The sequence below is a fragment of the Uranotaenia lowii genome, chromosome 1, assembly GCF_029784155.1.
Source record: "Uranotaenia lowii strain MFRU-FL chromosome 1, ASM2978415v1, whole genome shotgun sequence".
In the NCBI taxonomy this organism is placed as follows: Eukaryota; Metazoa; Arthropoda; class Insecta; order Diptera; family Culicidae; genus Uranotaenia; species Uranotaenia lowii.
In genome coordinates this window covers 130,557,255-130,579,156 of record NC_073691.1, presented here as the reverse complement: position 1 = coordinate 130,579,156, position 21,902 = coordinate 130,557,255, and the positions used below count along the sequence as shown (strand labels likewise).

General features: G+C 35.3%; 2 protein-coding genes across 2 annotated transcripts in view; both read left to right on the top strand.

The window, feature by feature from the left end:
- The window catches only part of LOC129740016 (mitochondrial dicarboxylate carrier), a 321,675-nt gene that overhangs the window by 33,770 nt on the left and 266,003 nt on the right, over positions 1-21,902 (top strand). The window lies entirely within an intron of this gene.
- The window catches only part of LOC129740013 (zinc metalloproteinase-disintegrin-like EoMP06), a 59,508-nt gene continuing 50,376 nt past the window's right edge, over positions 12,771-21,902 (top strand). Inside the window, exon 1 of the mRNA XM_055731594.1 lies at positions 12,771-13,626. Within this exon, the coding sequence (XP_055587569.1) occupies positions 13,365-13,626 (262 nt within the window). The 5' untranslated portion in view covers positions 12,771-13,364. The remainder of the gene's footprint in view (positions 13,627-21,902) is intronic.

Here is a 21,902-nt window from a genome sequence, read left to right as displayed (position 1 = left end):
ATTATATTTTTTTGATTGAATTTTTATTGAAAAACGTTTTTATGAGTACTGATTTCTATTCGAATTTGAAATTAAACGCAACATTTATCCGAACACATTAACAACTGTCTGTATCGCACACTTAAACATGTTTGAAATAATCAGAGCATGCAGGCGATTATTTTCAAAATCAACATAGACGGAGCTTTCATTAATTTACTTTTTATGTAACAGTGAATGATTTTGCATTCGTTTAGACGTTAGAAACAACTGTTTTTCAATCTACCATGTACCAGTACATGAAAATATATTTCAGATGTTTAAAATTCACCTTGAAAATTCATTAGCAAAAGATAGCTTATCTTCATTCATTTAGGGACGCCCCGTAATGAATTCAAACGTTTAGCTGTAGATAGTTAAAAAAATTTCATCCATTCAGAAAATTTATTATTTGTTTGAAACAAAGAATTACTGATTTTAGTAATGCACCTAGCATCACTGGTGAGGCCGCCAGCACATCAAAGTTTGAGGTTATGGCTGAGGCCAATTTTTCGCCAATACTATCGTCCGTATATACCCTTATATACAGGATTTAAAAACACAATATTTCTAGTTGACCCCATTGAATCAATCAAACAAATATATAAGAAACTATCATATTCAAAATGAAATCAATCATATTATCATATATCATATTTATCATCAAATCAATCGTTTTATTATAGTTTAATCTACTATAATTATTGTTGAATGTATGACCTCAATCGTACATTATAGTTGAAACTGTTATATTAGTTTCAGTTTTCGCGTAGTTACCGCATATGTGCATCAAGTTCGCACCCGTACAACAATATGGATTTGACGTTTGAGTTGAAGATTCGGATTTTCGTTAGCAGAGATATCTGATGTGAAAGCAAGACGTTTCAGATTCTCGCCAATGATTTTCTGATCCAGGATTTGATGTCTTTCTTGGTATAACCATCAGGCTACCAAGATACTGGAAGCACTCCACTTTCTCAACTGGTTGCCCAGCTATCATGAAATTGGAGGGATTTGCTGTGTTGATCTCATGCATAATAAAGAAATTTTTTCTATAACATTCAATAACTCATATGGATGACACCTTTTCTGTTGTCTGTAACAAAGTTTAAAATCAGCTGAACCCGTACGAGTTCCGTTTCGCTTCCAACTTTTAACATTCATTCGTCCCTGAAATTTTTACCCGTTACAGTTACAGTCCCTGGAGTGTCGAGTCTTGGCACTCCTGACTAAAACCAATATAGTTTTCTTATTTCTCAGCAAATCTGTACAGAATTTAAAGTTTTGAAAACCTCATAATGGAACTCAAATATGCTACTCAGACAATATACAGCTACAACACTTCAGTTTTCCGTTATTCTAAGTCTAAGAAAAAACCCGAAATAACATTCTTTGGAAAAAATACTGTAGAACAGCTAGCGAATGTCCAAAAGAAAATTTCATTTAGTGTTCAAGAAAGCTGAAGTTAGAAGCTGTACGTTGCATACAATGATATATTTTTATGATTTTTTTTAAAGATTATGACCACAAAAAGTGTAAAAAAGTGGTGTTAAACCCGTACTTACAATGAACCGTCAAAATTATTTAAGTTACACCAGATAAATTTTAAAATAAGGTTTGAAAAGTTGACGTAATTTGGCTCATTTTTGCATTCTTAGATTGTCGAAATACTACTACAACTTTACTACAACTGAAATCGAATTACTGATTCTATAATAACCCCCAATATTCTAAAGATAATTTTTGGGGGCATTGATTCAGGCATTTCGGAGCAGAAGGGATACTTAAATAGTTACTCGACAATTTTTTAAGGCTTGTACCACTTAGTATCGGATCGTTTTGTTTTATTTACTACAGTGCCTCTAGTTGTCGTATCGATAAACCAATGACAGCGTTTTGATCTGTAAGGTTTGTTTATCTAGTGGTAAAATTTTCGTCAGGTTTGGTATACACGTTGAAAAATTATCAAAAATGGAACGCGAGAGAGGAAAAAAAATCATCACAACCACGTTTCAGACCCTATACCTATGTTAAGAAGGAATGATTGCCAAGGCTTTCAAACTTCCGAAATCGTCAGAAACTTTTCGTGGATAAATTTTTTCGTAAGTTGATGATTTAGCAAGATAAAATTCATATAATTGACAATTGTAAATTTGGCTAGTTTTGGGGTTTATTCAGTCATATGATGGCTTCGTGCCTACGACACGGAGATAAAAGACCATAGTTGTTCTAATTATTTCAGCTGGTTATACCAATAATCTAAGCGTAGTTGTTTTTTCGTAGCCAACTAGAAGTATAAAATAGACTCAACTACAATCTGATCATTGACTTTACGCATTCAACTATGAATGAAATAAAATCATCTGTATTGATTCAATTGTTAATATGATACAATCAACTACATTCGTATGATTGATTTTAGGCATTCAACTTTAAATGTAATAGATTCAACTATACATTCCTGGTTGACATCTCATATTTAACTATAAATACGATAGATTCAATTGTAGTGGTAAAATTGATTCAACTATCAATATGATATATTCAACTACAATTTTGTAGTTTGATTTTTGTTAGTCAACTAAAAATACAATGGATTCAACTTTACATTTCTTGATGACCTCTAACATTTAACTATAAATATGATAGATTCAATTGTAGCGGTAAAATTGATTCAACTATCAATATGATAAATTCAACTACAATTGATACAATTGATGATTGATTCTAGGTATTGAACTATAAATATAGTAAATTAAACTAGATTTTTATGATTGATTCTGTGGTACTTGAATTCTACAGTGTTTATACCTGTTCATCAGCAAAAATAAAAACAAAATCGTAAGTGAGACCAGTACGTGTTACCTACAGCGATCGTAGTGCTGTTTTTATGGCTCAGCCGGTATTTCCTGGTAGGAGGTCGTACATTATAGTTGAATCTATTATATTTGTAGTTAAATGCACAAAACCAATCAGACAACTGTAGTTTAATGTTTTTAGATTTTGTTTTATATGTATTGTTAAAATTTTGGTAATTATTCTTGATCGAGAAGCAATCAGATATATGATGTAATATAAGTAGATTATTATTGGAAATGCTATTCTTTTTTCTCACAAACAACTGCAGTCGAGAAGACTTAGTCCTCGCATAAATGGGGCTATTTTTTCCTTGTAGGGGAGAGCCCGACCAGTAGTTGATCTATTGTGGTATTTACCCCGCGTTACTATATGCTTTCAGGTTCACCTGCACTATTGATTGGAGTGACAGTTGATTGCTGACTAAGCATTTTATCCTAATCGGGTATGCTATCAAAGATGTATGATATAACCTTCTTAGGGCTGATATGCAACCATATGTCTTGTGCGCTTACTAACTTTGCACCAAGTACTTGCTCTCTCCTATTTAGGAGGGCGCAGCAGTTGCATAGAAGATGCTCTACAGTTTCTTTTTCGAACCCGCAGAACCGACAGTCATCGTTTTGAATTATGTTTATCCTTTTGAGATGCTGTTTTGTTGGACAATGTCCGGTCAAGAGACCTGTGTTAGTACTTAACTCGTGCTTACTTAAGTTAAACATGTTTTTGGAGAGTCGTGCGCTTGGTTCAATGTTCTTTTTGCCTGAGTTGCTCCCTCTGCTATTTTCCAGTTGGAAACAATAGTGGTGCTTTCCCAGTTCTTGAGCTCCATAGTCAAGGCACCTCTCGATACTCCGCAGAAAGGTTCAGGTCCAATCAATAGTCCCTGAGATCCTTCCCTAGATAGTTGTTCTGCTTCTTCGTTCCCTAGGATACCGCAGTGGCCTGGTACCCATAATAAAGATACTCTATTCCTTATGGCCAGGTTTCTTAGTGCAACTATACACACCCAAACTAGTTTGGAGTAACATGTGAACGTACTTAGTGCTTGAAGAGCAGCCTGGCTGTCAGAGGATATCTTGCGTAACATTTCATAAGGGCGAAACTTCCAAATGTAAACAAATCGAGTTATCTATTGATTTCAATAGACGGTAATACTATTAATATTCTAAAAATAAATTTGGTAAAGATTAAAAAAAAACTAGCCCATACAAATTATATGTTAAAAAGGCGAAACTACCTTTTGAGATTTTACTACCACTTTTCGAGTTACGCCGGGCGAAACTATTGTTGTGTTTTGAAAAACGGCGGAACTTGTTTGAATTTTCGAAGCGTACGATTTTAAAGACATTTTCACGAAAATTATTGTTTTTACCATGGAATTCACGAACTTTCAACTATTGTTGGGTAAATATAGTAACATATTTCAATAAATGATTTAATTTTCAAAATATCACATAACTTTTAGATGCAGCAGCACTTGTGTTGTCTAGCTCGGAAACTGTTTCATTGGACCATAATCAATCAGTAAACGCTTTTGAGGAAACATCACGAACGGAATGTATTCCGACCGAAACGAATGAGTTATCTTTTGCTGATATTTCGGCATCTACCCCCAAAAAGCAAAGGATTCATAATTCATCTGCTCTAGACCTTAGAACAAACCCTGCACACCGGGAACCACAGGTTGTTTCATTAGTGGCACATTCAAACCCTTCAATAAATAAAACTCCAGTATTCGGTAATCCCAGGGCAGATATAGAACAACTGGAGCAAATCAAAAAGTTATGTTGGATATAGATAAGTTTGTAAATAGTTTTGATTGTGCTTGTAAAATATATTATTCCTTTCAAATTCTATTAAAACTTGTTTTTTTTTTTCATATATGATAAAACTTTTATTTCACTTGAATTTTAGTCACTACAAAAAAATCCAGGAATATCATGATTGAACTGGAATAACATTCTCCCTGCTATCATTTACTATCTCAGACAATATAATAACAAAGCAAAAGCAAAAAAAAACGCACAATTCTGACTAACAAAACTACATAACTAAACACTTAAAATTCAACCTTCTGTCCATGTCGGCTCCTGTTGCAATCAACCTTAATCTGCTCCTAGGGAATCCAAATCCATTCTTTTCGACAATAGCGTTTCAGAAACAGTTTATAGGTATAGTGGAAAAGCGTTGGGTTCAAAAACTATCCTGAAAGTAGTTTAAAAATATGAGCATTTGAAAATAGAAACTAAAACATTTTACTCACCGGTCAAAGTATTTCTTCACCCGCTGTTTTGTTTGCAAAATCCCACTGAAATCCGCACACTTCTAATCAAGCCTGTTTTTTTTTGTTATGTAGCACATGCCACTGCAATATTTTAAGGCGATATTGAACTGCCGACGAAGCTTTACAAGTTTTAAAACCTTTTTGTAAGATTTGGAATCGTAGGGCGTAACTTCAAACGTAAATAAAAACAGTCTTATCTTGCGGGCGAAACTAGTTTGTCAAAACTCATTGGTCCGTATTGGTGAGAGGCGTAACTCACAAAGCAATTTCAAAAGGGCGGAACACATTAAAAGTGGATTTTTTTGAAAACGGAAAACAATTTTGAAAAAATTATTATCAGGAACTGTAAACCTTCACATTTTTTTGATTCTTACGCAAAAAGATTGATATTTGGTTAATTCATTACTAAATAGGATTTAAATTTGTGTTCCAAAATTTCGAACGCGTTTTTCTCGTTTCGAGGTAACTGCAAGTTTCGCCCTTATGAAATGTTACGCTTGATATGCAGATACTTGTGTACCTGTATCCCCTTTTCAAACAGGCTAAAGTGCATTCTAGAATTGCTTGAATTTTGGCTTGAAATACTGTTGGCCAGTTTCCCATAGGAATTGAAATCCTGAGTCTAGGTCCGAAAACCCCTGCCCCAGTTCTATTATCCATTTTTGACCCATCAATGAAGAATAGGATCGATCTGGGAGGAACCGCAGGTCCACCTGACTCCCACACGTCCCTATAATTGATAGTTACATTGTATGGTATGTCTAGGTTAAAAATGGGCTCCATCCAGTCATCATTTTTCACAATGAGTGAGTTTAATTTAAATTTCTTTAAGATTTTGAGGTGTCCTGTAAGATCTCCTTCATAGAGCGTTTTGTGTTTGGAGAGTCTCAAGGCACTGCGTTCCGCCTCTAACTAAACGAATTGATATAGAGGCAGACTATTTAAAAAAAAAGACATACACCGTCTTAGCCGATTTAGGCTTTACAGACTGAATAAATGACTTGGACAACTTAAGATTAACATTTAACACCCAGTACCGAGATGGGAATCGAACCCATGCCATCAGTGGAACAGCGATTACCGTCTTACCACGCTAACCACTCGACCACCGAGACGTACACTAAGCACTAACTTAGTAGTGCATTTAGAGCCTTATAAGGTGTGCTTCGCTTTGCGTCAGTTATAGCTAGCGTTGCTAGTCTTTGAAGCTTCGCTAGCTTTTTTTTTACTGTAATTTGCATAGTTTTGGTCCACCATACTAAGGAGGCATAAGAGATTTAGGGTCTTATAATAGCTGTAAATATCCAGTAGATAATTTTCGGCTGTAGTCTCCATTTTTTCCCTACTCCTTTGAGGCAGACCCATAGAGCTGTTGTAGCCTTAGCGATTACATGCTCTATCTGTGGGTTCCATGATAGCTTTGAGTCTAGTACTATGCCTAAATATTTCACTTGTGATTCGAGGTTTAACACTTCCCCATCTAATGTAATTTTTCGTCTCCTAGTGAAGGCTATCACGGTAGTTTTGGAAGGGTTCATGTTCAGTCCCTCTTCGCTGCACCAAAATAGTGCGTAGTTGAGTGCAGTTTGCATTCTATTAGACAACATATTCTCATGTTTTCCCCGAACTATATTAACTACGTCGTCTGCAAAGCCAATAACTTCGAATCCCATGGATACAAGTTTGTCGTCCACTATCAAGGACCACAACAACGGTGATAGAACCCCGCCTTGGGGACATCCCTTCGTTGGTGTGGCTTTGATTGTAAGTCCTCTCAAGCTTGCATAAATGGTTCTGTTTATTAGCATGGCACTAGTCCAGTTAACAATTTCCGAGTGACACCCTCGTCTCCTCATAGCTGTTTCGATTGAAGTGTGAGATGCGTTGTCGAATGCCTCTTCAATGCCTAAAAAAGAAGCGAGTGCTATTTCTTTTGCCTCTAGAGTCTTTTCTAGTTTTTGTGTAAGAGTATGTAAGGCCGTAACCGTGGACATACCTTTTCTGTAAGCAAACTCGAAGTTGTTTAGCTTACTTAAATAGGGCTTATTCTGCGACGCGAGTGACGTGACTTACGAAATTTCATATCGTTTTGCTGGCTTAAATAGCCTTCCTAGCCTCGAATTTTTTTTTCGGATGAGCTATTATTGGTCTTCAGAGCTCATCGATACATATTTTTTCCGAAAGATTTTCTGGAGTCAGGACGAAGAAGTGAAATTTCGTGAGTCACGTCACTCGAGTCGCAGGATAAGCCCCAGTGTAACCTATACACGACGCTCATTAGACCAGTTGTTCTCTACGGGCATGAGACGTGAATATTGCTCGAGGAGGACATGCGCACACTCGAAGTATTCGAGTGACGAGTGTTAAGAGTCATTTTTGGCGGTGGAGGACATATTTCGAAAATGCCGGAGAACTGTCCTGCAAAACAAGTGTTCGTTGCGAAGCCGGTAGGCACAAGACGAGCGGGGGCGCAACGAGCGAAATGATTAGACCAAGTGGAGCGTGATCTGTCGTATATGGGATGTCCGAGAAATAGGAGAACGGTTGCCATGGACCGAGTGAATTTCAAGATGTATATGCATCAAGTTATGTCGTGAGACGGAATTTACTATGAAAATAAATAGATAAATAAACAGGTATTCGACGAAAATTTCGTAAATCCATCAAAACAGCAAAAACACTTTTTTTGATTTTTTCCCCTACAGAAACCATACAAAAACACATTTTTACCGATTTTGTACGTTAATTTCTCACGGAGAGATCGGAAAGTGTGTTCGGCCCGATTATAAGTGGTACAAGTAGTAGATAAACCTTAAAGTGTTAAATCTGTTTTTTTTTTTCATAGAGTTTTAACAACATTGTTATATTGATTATCATTTTTTGTGAGCAAACTCAGTACAATACTCTGTTCACGCGTCTTAGTCTTTCTACGTTATTGTCAGATTGTGATTCTAGGTTTTTATTTTTTTGTTCAAACATCTTACGATTCATACCATCGAGTAAATGTAGTAAGTTGCTATTGCAGATGCATTTCATGATCCTAAGACGAGCACATGGAGAATAGCGTTACACAGGGAGAAAAAAATGACCCATCCGGTACGTGACAGCTATGGCTGTTGAGGATGTGAATAATGGTACGGTCATTTCTTTATTCGATTGCATGAATTGATCTCGGTATCAGATGGTTCGAAAGAAAAAAGTGTTTTGAAAAATGATATATCGAATCATTTCAGCTAGTTGATGAAATTTTTCATAGATGTTTGCTCGGAAACAAAGTAAAGGTTTTTGGATTTTTGATATTTCTATAGTGAACCAACACACACTGTGGAATTTGGGATTTTCGATCAAGAAAGGTAAATATAGGAGAATGGGAATACTTGAACCCCTTTTCTTCATATCTTTTTGGGAAAATTTAGCAATTCGCTGTTCTTTGCATTTTCTGATAGCGGGAAATTTCAAGTTTTTATGCTCCAAAAAGTTGGAACGATACATCAGCCCGTAGATGAACTAAAAGCATTTTTGCTAGACAAAAAAATTATGCTATTTTTTAAGTTAAAGGAGACTTGATCCTTAACGCAGGGAGCCCTGACCCTAGGCAAAAATCATTCCAAATCCAAAGATAAAAGGTCCGTTGACTTTTTTTGCCATATTAGTTCACATTTCATAGTAAGTATTAGACAAAAAGAATTCTAAAAGTGTGTTTGTTACCCTTACCTTCCCTCCCTTGCATACTTTTAGGCGCAATTTTCTAGTTTTAAGATAAATACAGTATTTTGATTCCTTTTTTAACTGATAATTACTGGATACATATAAGTTATTGATCAAATATTAGTAATTTCGTTTTAACCGATGATTCAGAAGAAAAAAAAATTTTTTTGCACTCTAGGGATCAATTAAACCGGTAACATACATCTTCTAAAAAATATATGGAGTTTACTTTTGCTTTGAAAATATGGCTTTATGAAGTTCATATGTGGGAAACATTTCAAACAGATAAAAAATGATCTTCAAATCATATTTTGTTAAAGTTTTCAAACAAAGTTCAATAACTCGAAAATTTTGTTTTAAATTTTGTGAGATAATAGCATTATTGTGTTGTTCTATTTGGAACATTTTTCTAGAACATTTGATGTTCATAAGACATTCCGGTTTCGATATATAGTGAAGGAATCAATAACATAACATTTTTATTTCGTTTTTGGTTTACATAGCTCCGAGATATACTCGTTTTAATGCTTCCAGATTTAAGTTTAACCTCAATGAAAGATTTACTTTTTTTGGGATTTATTTTTTGTCGGTGAATTGTGCTTTGTTTCAGTTCGATTCAGGTAAACTTTACCTCGCTGTGAGGTGAGTTTCACCTAAAAAAGTAGAAAAAAAATTGCTATCTCGGTAAATTTTACCTTTTTATTTTTGATTAAAAATCCCCAGTGTGCAAAAGATAGAAGGGCAATATCTATAAGCATTATTAGGACTGGTCGGTTAAAAGTTTTTATAAAATGATAGTTCGATTAATCAGTCCGGTGTACCTATATGTTTCAAAGAATTTTTTACTTAGTTTCTTTTAGTATTTGAGTTTAGTGAATCAATTTCATGATTATAACTCAAACTGAATTATTTTACTCATTACAGAACAGCATATCACAAATATTCGAAATTATACATAAAGCAGGCTAACCAGACGTCCTACTTTAGTAGGGCATGTCCTACTTTTTCAACCCGTGGCCAACCGTCCTACTTTTGACCCAAAATGTCCTAGTTTTTTACGATTAGGATCATTATCTTGTTTATTGGATTTTTTACTTTGCGTTTTTTATTATTTCGATCCATTTTTCACGAATTCCTTATTGGCGCTTTTCCATTTCAATGTAAATCTGTAATATTTCATCCAAAGTAAGGTATTTTTCTTTGACCGTGTCATTAAAACCCTTGTTTTGTTTATGTTTTGGTACGATTGCTTTTCGGTGTTTTTTTTTTGTTTCGATTATAGTCGTTTTACCATCATTATCAACGTTGCAGTTGGCGGATTGTTATTGAACAACTTATTCGGTACAACTGTGTTCACTCTTGGACTCGAACTCGCGGACATCGGCTCAGTAGACAACTGACTTGCCAACTGAGCTATATCACAAGCCCTGCTTTTCGGTGGTAATTCAACGCATTGCAGTAAAAAGTGAAAGTTTGAAAAACGATTGATAAATAGGATCAATAATTGTTGAGAACTGTGGTTTTGAATCTTCTGTCGTCAGGTAATTTTAATATACGTTTTCAATTTCAACGCTCGAACAATGGTGTTTTTACTTTTAGGGTGAGATTCTTCTAAACGAACCTTTAATTCCTTTGTATTACTTATGCAAAATAAAAAATGCATTTTCGACTTAACTGAACGATAGATTTAATGCTTGGTCCAAATAAGAAGCCAACCAGTTAAGTTAAATTTTTATACATCAGCTTCACATCCCAACATTTTCATCAAGTGCCATGTTTGAAGGTAGTACTTGATTTTGCAAAGTTTTTTTTATTACTGAGCCATGTTTCGTTTTCCATGTTGGATTAAAAAATAAACAACATTTCCCTAGCTCAAGCGATGAACTAAATTTCTGTTACTTGACATCAGCATTTCGAGATTACGTTTGTGTTAAATTCAATAAATTGTTTTTTTTTCAGAATGAAAACAGCTCAAAAACGTAAATGTAAATTCATGGAAGCAACTCGATCAAAATATGCATGCTTTATTAAAGGGAAAAAATACCATATCGCCAAATGCCAAATCTGCAGAACAAACGATGATATCGCCATATTGGTGAGTTGCGCTTTGAAAAGGCATATGAATACCGACAAACACAAGCAATATCTCAGAAATTCATCATACTGCAATACAACAACAGGCAAATTTCATATACAGAATTCCATTCCTATTTGTTGAAAAATGAAGATTTGCTAGAAAAAAACGGCTCTTCAGAAACATGTACTCTTTTTCGATCAAAAAATGAGCCTACTCTTCTTTTTGTGAAATTTTACCAAATGTACTCTTTTTTTGTTGAAAGACATTTGATAAGAAAAACCAACGACTTCCTTCTATTTTATGAAGTTGTTCCACAACTTATACAAAAAAAAAGAATGGAATACAGCTTACAACAAATTACTTTATCTAAATTTTTTTTTAAATAAACATGCATTTTTAGCCGTTTTAAACAATGGGCACGATAAGTGCCTTTGAGTATGCAAACAGTTATCAATATGCACAAAGTCTAGATAAAGGACAAAAATATTTTAAAAGAAAGTTTATAATTGTCATTGAAGTCACATAACCTCAAAGACAGAGGTTGATTAAAATGGAATATCTCGGTGCCATCTCAAAGATCACGAAATAAGTACAGTAGAACTCCGATCATCCGAGCCACAATCTCCATCCAAAATCCATGTAAAAATGTTTTTAATCATCGCGATATATTGTTAATTTTTAAATTCAAACTTGCCGGAAATGTCGATTAAATAGAAAAATAAAATCTATGTAAGAACTGGATTATATGCCACACCAGAGCAAAAGGGTTTGTCAATGTATTTCGTTTAATCCGAGGTTTCACTTATCCGAAGTGATCCCTTCTCCGACTACCTCGGGGAAGCGGGGTTCTTCTGTACATAATTTTGCATAATTTTCCTGAGTTTTTGGATAAATTATCTCAATGTACTCTTTTTGATGTCATGGGATATGGTAACCCTACTCCAGAACAAGAATAACTTCCTTTTTTTTTATAAAAATAAATACTTACGATAAAATTTTGAATTTAAAAAACAGAACTACATAAAAATGTGAAAAAACTATTCTGATCTTAATTTGTTGTGATATCATCTTATCTTATTAAAAATTTGTGTTAAAACTTTTTTTTAAATGAAAATCACAAAATAAAGCACCCTTCTTTTCGTCCTACTTCAGATTAAAAAGCGTCCTTCTTTTTCATATTACTTTGAGAACAATGTCCTTCTTTTCGAAATTTTATTCTGGTAAGCCTAACATAAATATACTCTGATACCATTCAGAATTTCAGTACGCCTTATTCAATAAAAATAGTACATTTTGCTAGTGCGTTTGCTTCCTGCAAGATCAACAGATGGAAATACGATAGTGTGTGCCTTGTCTGGTAGTGTGTACTGACTGACTGACTGACTGACTGAACCCAACGACAATCCTATTGGGTATGGTTAAGGAAAAGTCTCCACAGGGAGACCATCAACTGCAAACAGGGAGGAAAACTGAAAGGAAAGCGATGGAACCCCAGACCAGACCAAACCAGAGATTGGTTTACGTGGTTGGATTTTTTCGATGAGCAAAAAGTGGGTTGTTATGGGTGCGAATTGTCCGTTTCGTCTGTCTGGAGCACATCCCAGACAGGGGGAAGGGTTTTTCCTCCAATGCAACAGAGCAACAAAGCTGCTCTTCTCGGCAACATATATACGTCTGGGATCATCAGCAACAGTAGCATAGAACTAAATTCAACAGCGTTTGCGAGCGAAGAAAATCGTGAGATGGGACAAAGCACAAGAACCACCGCGAGCTCACTTACTTGCTCTCACGAAGTGGTTCCATTCATCAGTAGCATCATGCAACTCGACCCGAGTGGACCTCCTTAGGTTTTCAGTTTAGCTAGTTTAACTAGTAGTATCGGGTCCCCATCCGATGGGACATTTTCATCATCTTAGCAGATTGTACGAAATATTTTGTTCAAAGGCGTTCGGTTAACATACATTCGGAATGTATTAAAAGGAGCGTCCTTCCAAACATAAATTGGCACTCCTTTCCGGGCATCGTTAATGTAGTACCTAATCGAAAGAAGAAAAACAAAAACCTCCTACTAACTAAGTGAAGGTTATCGCTGCCGTGTGGATTTCCTTACCTCGAATGATCCTATGGTCAAACGTCAAGTAATAACATTAGGGAGAGAGCGAACAAAACTAGGTTAAGTGAAAACATCAAATTTCTGATGGTTTGAGCGTGCATCTCTATAGGTTTTTTTTTGGTTGACCGTGAATTGGAAAGGCAATTTTAATTAATATTTTCTCCGACATCCCGACGCATTGATTCGGTGCCAAGTTTCACAAACCAACTGTCAAACCACTCCGGAGAAATAACTAGTCCGGATTTTCCTCCTACCTACGTTCTGAGTCCTCGTGGGCGGTTAAGGACCATGAGGCATATCCGCGGATGACACTCCCCATCATCGGCAGCAATCTGATAAAATTTGGCTTCTGCCAAAGTGTGCAATTGTCTTTCGATTCCGGACACGCAATGGGATTCCGAAGAAATCGGAAAATAACGATCCTGTGGGCCACGTTGCTACTTTCTTGCTGCTTGCTAGAGGCGCACGGAAAAACCGTTGAGGAGGAACTGACGAGTCATCGACAACAGCACGTGTCAAATCGTGGCGACCAGACCTCCTTGTTCGTCACTAACAATGGCGATGATGGTGAGTTAATTCCATATGGTTGACTTGATTTGTGTTTTTTTAAAGTTAATACAAGTAACGATAGAAGAATGTAGTGTGGTGAATTAAAATATCAAGTACAAATTACATTTCGGGTTGAGACTTTTATGGTTCTAAGTGTTCTACCTCAATTTGATTTCTCTTTCATATGTAGTTATAGTTACTGAAGGCCATGATATTTGACAGAAACTGTAAAATTTCTAAAATATCCCTTTTTTCAAAAACGAGTAATTAATAAAGTGCTATTCTTGGTTTAGACTAAATATATGTTCACTTACTAATTTGGCTGAACCAGGAATCAAAACTATCGAAAACAATTATGAAGAGGAGTGTAAGGTATTTCGATGCACCTTTTTATTTTGCTTCATAACTCCTATATATTGAAATAATATGAAAATGATGAATGGTATTGTAGATAATGATGGTACGAAATAAAAAATAAAGCAAATTTATTTGATTTGTGAAGATAGGTTAAAAGTTTTAATATCTGGACAGACCTATTTAGTGTCAAGATGTATAGATACTTTCAGTACCTATTTGAACGAAAGAGTGAAACATATTTCTTTTCTCGTCCATAGTCCCCAGAGAATAACGAATCTTGATTTCAACGATTCTAATTACGACTTTTTGGCTCGAACGGCTGTTTGAAGCTCATTTGTGTTCGGTCAGGAATTCAAACAAAATTAAAAAAAATCACTAAAGTATGGTATCCTACCCCTACGTTACGTTACGAAGAGTTTAATCACCGTAATTTATGTTTGTTACTTGATTTATCGGCCTTATCGGTAAAAAGTGATATCCTTTTTACTTCCTAAGAATTTTATAGATGGATAGATAGATGGATAGATAGATGGATAGAAGATTTGAAGAAATGATAGATGGTGTAAATGGGCGGCTAGAATTTCATTTACATCAAGGGTGGCCAAGATTTTCACCAAAATTGCCTTATTTTGGAGCTAGCAAACAGCAGAAACTAAATTTTCTATATGAAAATTTCGCATCATGGATTCGTCTGTGGGCTCTTCATGTACGGTGAAGAAAAAATATGTTTGCATATATTCAGGTGTCTTTAGGGTTCAAAATCCTTATGGCCCGCGGGCCAAATAAAATTCGACTATCAAAGACCCCCAAATTTATGCAAACGTTCATTCTATCGATGTACCGTAAAACAGGGTAAGATTGATCTTTTGTTATTCAATATTTCTCGATTTTTTTTTTGTTAAGGGGTATGTGACATGTTTAATATTTTTAAAACCAGTACTGAACTCCTATGAACGTAAAACATGGTTACAGAAATTTATTAGACTATTTAAATTTTATTAATAAATCGATTTCGTCTTTGTTTAGAATTTTAACCTATAGGGTAACATTTATCAGTCTCTATTTTGACGGTTCAATCAAGTTTTATGATAATAATAAAAAAAAAACAAAACACCTTCATAATATTTACAAATAAACTAAAACAGTTGGGAACAACTCAAACGATATAAAAATAATCATGAAACTCTACAAAATTGAACGCTACACTTTCGGTGGCTTAAAAATACTAAATTTGTAACTTTTGGTCCAGTGAATTCTGAGTTATATAATGATGAATTTAGGTGTTTCTTTGTTTAGATTTCTTCGTGATCGAAAAAAAACAACATGTGTTAAGGCCGAACAACAATTAAAATCACAAGATGGACAATGATGCTGCATAGGCTTACCAGAATAAAATTTCGGCAAGCAGGACATTTTGCTCAAAATATTTTGAAAAGGTAGGGCGTTTTTCAATCTACAGTAGGACGAAAAGAAGGACGCTTAATTTTGTGGTTTTGAACCCATTCGAGACGGAGGCCTTTTCATGACATTCAAACTCATAGTACTTTACTCTAACATAACTTTTATGTTGTTTGATTTTCATCAAAACCAATTCTCAATACATTTTGGCTGAACTTTGCGAATTCCGTTGGTATAAGAATATTATTTTTCCGATCATTAGTAAACTTACAATGAATAATTGTTCTGACAAAGGCACAAAAATTCTATTGCACACACGGTGCAATCGGTCTCGAGCGAGTTAAAAAAAATTACACAAATATTAAATAAGATCTTATTACAACAAATTAAGATTAAAAACGTTTTTTTTCCACATTTTTATGTAAGTCTGTTTTTTAAGTTCAATATTTTATCGTTAGTATTTATTTTTATAAAAAAAAAGAAAGTTATTCTTGTTCTGGGGCATACTTCTCTAAAGAGCGGACTTTTTCTAGTAACTCTTCATTTTTCAATAAAAAGGAATGGAACTCTGAACATGACATTTGCGAGTTTTTGTACAGACCCCGTTCGTTTTTGGCAACATTCGATTTTGGCAACATCCGATTTTCGCACATGTGCCAAAATCGAACGGTTTTTAGAAACAATATTACCTATTAGTTTTCGTTATAATAAAGCATGGATCACTACAAATCTGGACGCACTATTTATTTTACCATAGTGCTCCTATTTGTCGGATCTGGAGTGTTTTGGCAGCACTTTGTAGAGGAATGTTTCTTCTACCAGTGCTGAAAATTTCATTACGATTCGTTTTGTTTCGAAAAAGTTACACGTGATGGAAGCCGCGAGATGAAAATAAATTTTGAACACCCACGTCAAAAACCCGACGTGGTCGGGTTCAAAAATCGCGAAATCGTTAAAAATTGTCAAATCAACCGTGTGTAGCGTTCTCAAACGTTTCCGTGAGATGCGTACTATAGATCGGCAGGTTCATACCAAGCGTTATAGTGGACCTAAGAATCAGAAACTGAATTTTAAGGTGTTGAGAACGATCAAGGAAAACACAGGAAGTCGGACTATGACATTGCCAAGAAATTCAACGCCGACCGGTGCACCGTCAGCAGAATTCGTCTACGCGAAAGAATACGATCCTATCGGACCAGTAAGCAACCAAACCGGACATTGAAGCAGAACTTAGTAGCCAAAGGACGTGCCCGCAAGTTATACAAGAAGATTCCAACGAATTTCGACGGATGCATCCTCATGGATGACGAAACGTACGTGAAGATGGATTTTGGGCAGCTTTCTGGCCAAAAATTATGTAAAGCCACTGCAGTGGTGCACTGCACTGGTCATGGTGATGTCCCCGGCAACTTCAAATTCGTTTTTGCTGATAAGTGTGCAAGAAAGTGTTTGATCTGGCAAGGTATTTGCAGCTGCGGACGAAAAATTCCGGTTTTTGTGAAAAACAAGACCATGGACTGCGAAATTTACAAGGAGGAATGCCTGAAAAACTTTTTTTTTTCGTACATTAGATCTCACAAAGGACTAGTTAAGTTTTCGCCAGATTTGGCAAGCTGCCACTACAGCTAGGAGGTTCTACAGTGGTATTGGGCCAACGGGTGGATTTTGTCGAAAAGGACATCAACCCACCCAACTGCCCTCAATTCCGCCCTATCGTAAAATTTTGGGAAATTGTCAAGCAGAAGATGAAGAAGAATGGTAGGACGACTCGGGAAGCAACAGAGATGAAGAGATTGTGGAACAAAATGGCCGCTGAGGTCAGCGAATGGGGTGTTCAAACTATAATGAGTAATACTCAACCAAAAGTTCGAAAATTCATCAAAACAACATCGGAATAATTTTTTTATTATTTTTCCTTTAAAGTGCAATACCCTACATTTCAAGTACAAAACATTTTTATTTCGTTTACATAGCTCCGAGATAGACCCCTTTTAATGCGTCCAGATTTGTAGTGATCCATGCTTTAGGACCAATTTAACACATTTTCATATGTGATGAAAGAAATTAGAGAAACATGAACTATCAAAGAACGAAAGAACATAAGCCGTAAATATCATGAAAATTTCGAAAAAGATACAACGGCTCACCGACAGGACTTGAACCTGCAATCTCCGCTTCGGTACAACGGCGCGTTAGCCAATTCCACCACGGTGAACGTGATGGAACCGGCGAACACGAGCAATCGAGCTCTGCCGATCAACTGCTGGACCATCTATCGAAACACCATGTATATCCCGCATGTGATCTTTCCCTCTATTGATCTCTCTTGTTTCTCTAACCCCACCCATCGACTCGGGATTTTAGCCGAGCGAGCACATGGTCGATTGCTTCGGGTTTGCCGCAACTTACGGTCATCTTCATCTGACCGTAAGTTGCGGCAAACCCGAAGCAATCGACCATGTGCTCGCTCGGCTAAAATCCCGAGTCGATGGGTGGGGTTAGAGAAACAAGAGAGATCAATAGAGGGAAAGATCACATGCGGGATATACATGGTGTTTCGATAGATGGTCCAGCAGTTGATCGGCAGAGCTCGATTGCTCGTGTTCGCCGGTTCCATCACGTTCACCGTGGTGGAATTGGCTAACGCGCCGTTGTACCGAAGCGGAGATTGCAGGTTCAAGTCCTGTCGGTGAGCCGTTGTATCTTTTTCGAAATTTTCATGATATTTACGGCTTATGTTCTTTCGTTCTTTGATAGTTCATGTTTCTCTAATTTCTTTCATCACATATGAAAATGTGATCATTTTCAGGTACAAAGATGTACCAAGCGATTTCATAACATCAGTATTGACCAATTTAAATTAGACAAATACCATAAATACGTTTTTATGTTCTGAAATGGTGATAAAATGTAACAATAAAAACAAAAGTTAAAAAAAAAATTTAAAGTACCGTAATCCGGGGTAAGATTTATCACTTTTTTCAATATATTGCGATTATTTTTTCTGTTAAGGGGAATGTGGCATGTTTCATATTTTTAAAACCAGTACTGGTCTCCTATGAACGTAAAACATGGATACAGAAATTTATTAGACTACTTTAAATATGATTTAAAAGTCGTTTTCGTATCTGTTTAGAATTTGAGGCTTTGGGGTGACATTGATCAGTCTCTATTCTGACGGTTTTAACAAAGTTTCTTGATCATAAAGGATACAAAACACCTTCATAATATTTACATATGCTAATTTATCGATTGAACCTCGATTTTTAACGTTTTGTTTTAAAAATATTTATAATCGAAAAAATAACAATGATGCTGCCTACATTCAGGGGCAAAAATTATAATAATTGCTAAATAGTTTGAGCTTCAAAATACAAATGAAATTTTACCTTCACCCATTTCCTGAGGCCCTCCCACCATTTCCATTTTCATTTTTTCTTCAAAGGTAACGATTTGATAGGGTTCCTATCCATTTGTCCAATACGGGCTTACTCTTGGAAAATGTCCTTATTTTTTTAAATATCAAAAATTTATAATTAGATGCCTATAAAATAGCACCAACACTGTTCATATACAAAGAAATAAAGTTATTCTTTCACTTTAAACAACCCGTTTGCTTCTAAATGCTTTTTGGTATCATCAGGAGAGCTGTTTTTTTTTTGCGAGCCTTGGAAAAATAGATATTTTAAGATTTTGAAATAAGATTTTTACTAACACAAAAAAATCAAATACAAATCAAATGTTGCCTATTTGATACGCAATTAATAGGCTTTTAAACGTAGAAAACAGTTTTCAAACATTCAAACCATAAACTTAGTTATCGATGATTATGTGGAAAAGTTTATTGTTGGTCAAATTTACCCCGGTGATCAAAGTTACCCCGTTTTACCGTACTCAAAAATGACAAAAAGATGAAAAATTCGAAAAGTTAAAAAACAAATTCAAACAAAAGACTGAAAATGACAAAAAGCAACTAAAAAATGATGAAGAATGACAAAAACAGCAAATATGACAAATTAAAACAAACATTATAAACAAATTAAGAAAAGTGCAAAATGCATCAAAAACGTGATGAAAAAAATAAAAAAGACTACAAATGATCGAAAATTTACTGAAAATAACGTTTTTGATAAGAATAATAGTTATTTTTAAAAATATTTTTAAAAAAAATTTAAAAAAAAATCCGTTTGATTTTGTCAACACTTGATTGTTGCAACACAAAATGTAAGGGCGTGTTGCCAAAATCGAACGGGGTCTGTATTGCAGTTTAAGATGATCGCTCTCACTGCGTAAATAATAAGTTTTCCGCGTTCCTTGGTCCACTGAGTATTGATGATGGAAAAAATCCTCTCTACATTGGCGTTGTGAGCCGAAATTGGCAAGAAATACTCAGCAATTGTCAGCAGCTCGGAGTGATGATCAGGTAACTGATTTGATTGGAATAATAGTTTCCGTTTTTCATTGATAAGTTTGTTCCTGAAATCATCCTTTTGCTGCGCAATGAACGAATTTGGGCGACAAAATTGGTCATACAGTTTAACATGGTTGATTTCAATAGCTTTGTTCGCTAAAATTTTTGCACAGTTCTCAAGCTGCTCGAATTTAAAACTATGTGGTTCCAACAAAGACAGCCAATCGAAAAAAGTAAAAAAGTAAACGCAAATTAAAAAACTCGATAAAAAAACTCGATAAAGATAATGGTCCAAACCGTAAAAAGTAGAACATTTTAGGTTCAAAGTAGGACGATAGGGCAAGGGCAGGGGTGTTATACTCCTCAAAACAGCACAATGTGTTCTAAAAGCACAATGTGAGCTCAAGCTTCCTAGAACTGCGCGCACGACGATAGAATATCTACTGCTCGCTCCCTTACTGCTACTCTTACTGCCCTTGCCGCAAGGGTCGAAAAAGTAGGACATGTCCTACCAAAGTAGGACGTCTGGTAAGCCTAATGCTGCATAAATTAAGGGGCTACATTTTTTAATATTACTTATAAAATTTTATGTATGTACTAGCTGACCCGGTGTGCGTTGCAACACCTTAAAAAAAAGAAATTTTAAGAAATTATTAAAATTGTATTTTTTGTAAGTATCATAAGTGCTCGGTTTATGCCAAAAAACTTGTATGAAGCCCCCCTTTCCCCTTCCTATCCGCAAAAGCTGGAGGTGAGGAGATCCAATTTTTTCGTAATAAAAAACCCTCATATCAAATTTGGTTACATTGGTTCATAAGTTTCACGCTATACATCAACATTTATATGGAACCCCTTCCGTCCCTCATCTCTCCACACTGTAAAGCAGGAGGGTCTGTAAAATTCCATATAAACATATCTTGTACTCAAATACCTTCCCATGTCAAATTTGTTTTTTTTTTTATTAATTACTTCTATACCAAGAAAATTGTATTGGACCCCCTCCTCATTTCTTATGTATTCACTGGAAAAAAAGATGGTGTTTCAAATAATCATAGAACCATTTCTCGAAATAAAATGATTTCTTATGTCATATTTGGTTCCATTTGATTGATAAGTTCTTGGTTTATGCAAAACAATTTTATGTGAGCTCCCCTCTTTCCTAACTTTATCCCCAATTGAATGAGAAAGGACTCTCGAATAATAAATTTTCTTTCCATTTCCTTAATTAGTTCTGTATTGTAACGGAGCCCCCTTCTCTTCTTCAAATCACCCACTGGAAGGAGGCAATAGTAACAAATATTCATAGAAACATTCCTCGTAACTACTCAAATACCCTACCAAGCGAAATTTGGTTCCATACGTTGGATAAGTTCTCGAGATATGTATACAATTGTATGAGTGCCCCATCCCACCTTAAAATTTCCCCACAGGAAGAACAGAGGATACTCAGCATATCATAGAGACATTTCTCGTATTCAAATCCCAAGTAACACAGATTAAGCCAATTAGCATTAGGAAGTTTTATTATGGTTTAATTATGGCATTTTTTTGTACAGCTCGTTTTATGACGGTCATGCAGAATGCTTATATTTTTTTTCGACCATATGTTTTCAAATGGTTTTGAAAACGCTAATAAAACTTTTATTAAACATACTGTTTTAGTTATTTTGAAAAAGTTATGAATGCTCTTTTTAAACTATAATAAAACACAAACTTAGAAGTTTGCTCCAAGCTTTCTTTTGCATGTTCTATAATCTTTCTCGATCAAGATGTCAAAACAGGACACGCTCAGATTAGATAGCACATATTTGAATTCAAACTCCTATTTTTACACATTTTTGGTAAGTTATGCGTGTTGGTTTCGAGTTAAAATTAAAAAATACATCTTTGAAAACTTGAAATCACCGAAAGTGGTATGAATATCTTTACAACATGAGTATCGAGTTAAAGGGCCCAAATAGTAGGAAAAAATTGTTACTTGACGCCATCATTAATTCAAGATGGCGGCTTCCGCTTTTATTTTCAAAGCTGTAAATTACTAAAAATAGCGTGAAACCTTCACAATATGGTTATTAGGTGAAAGTGATAAACGAGTAGAAGTCAAATTTCGTTGCCCATCGCCATCTTA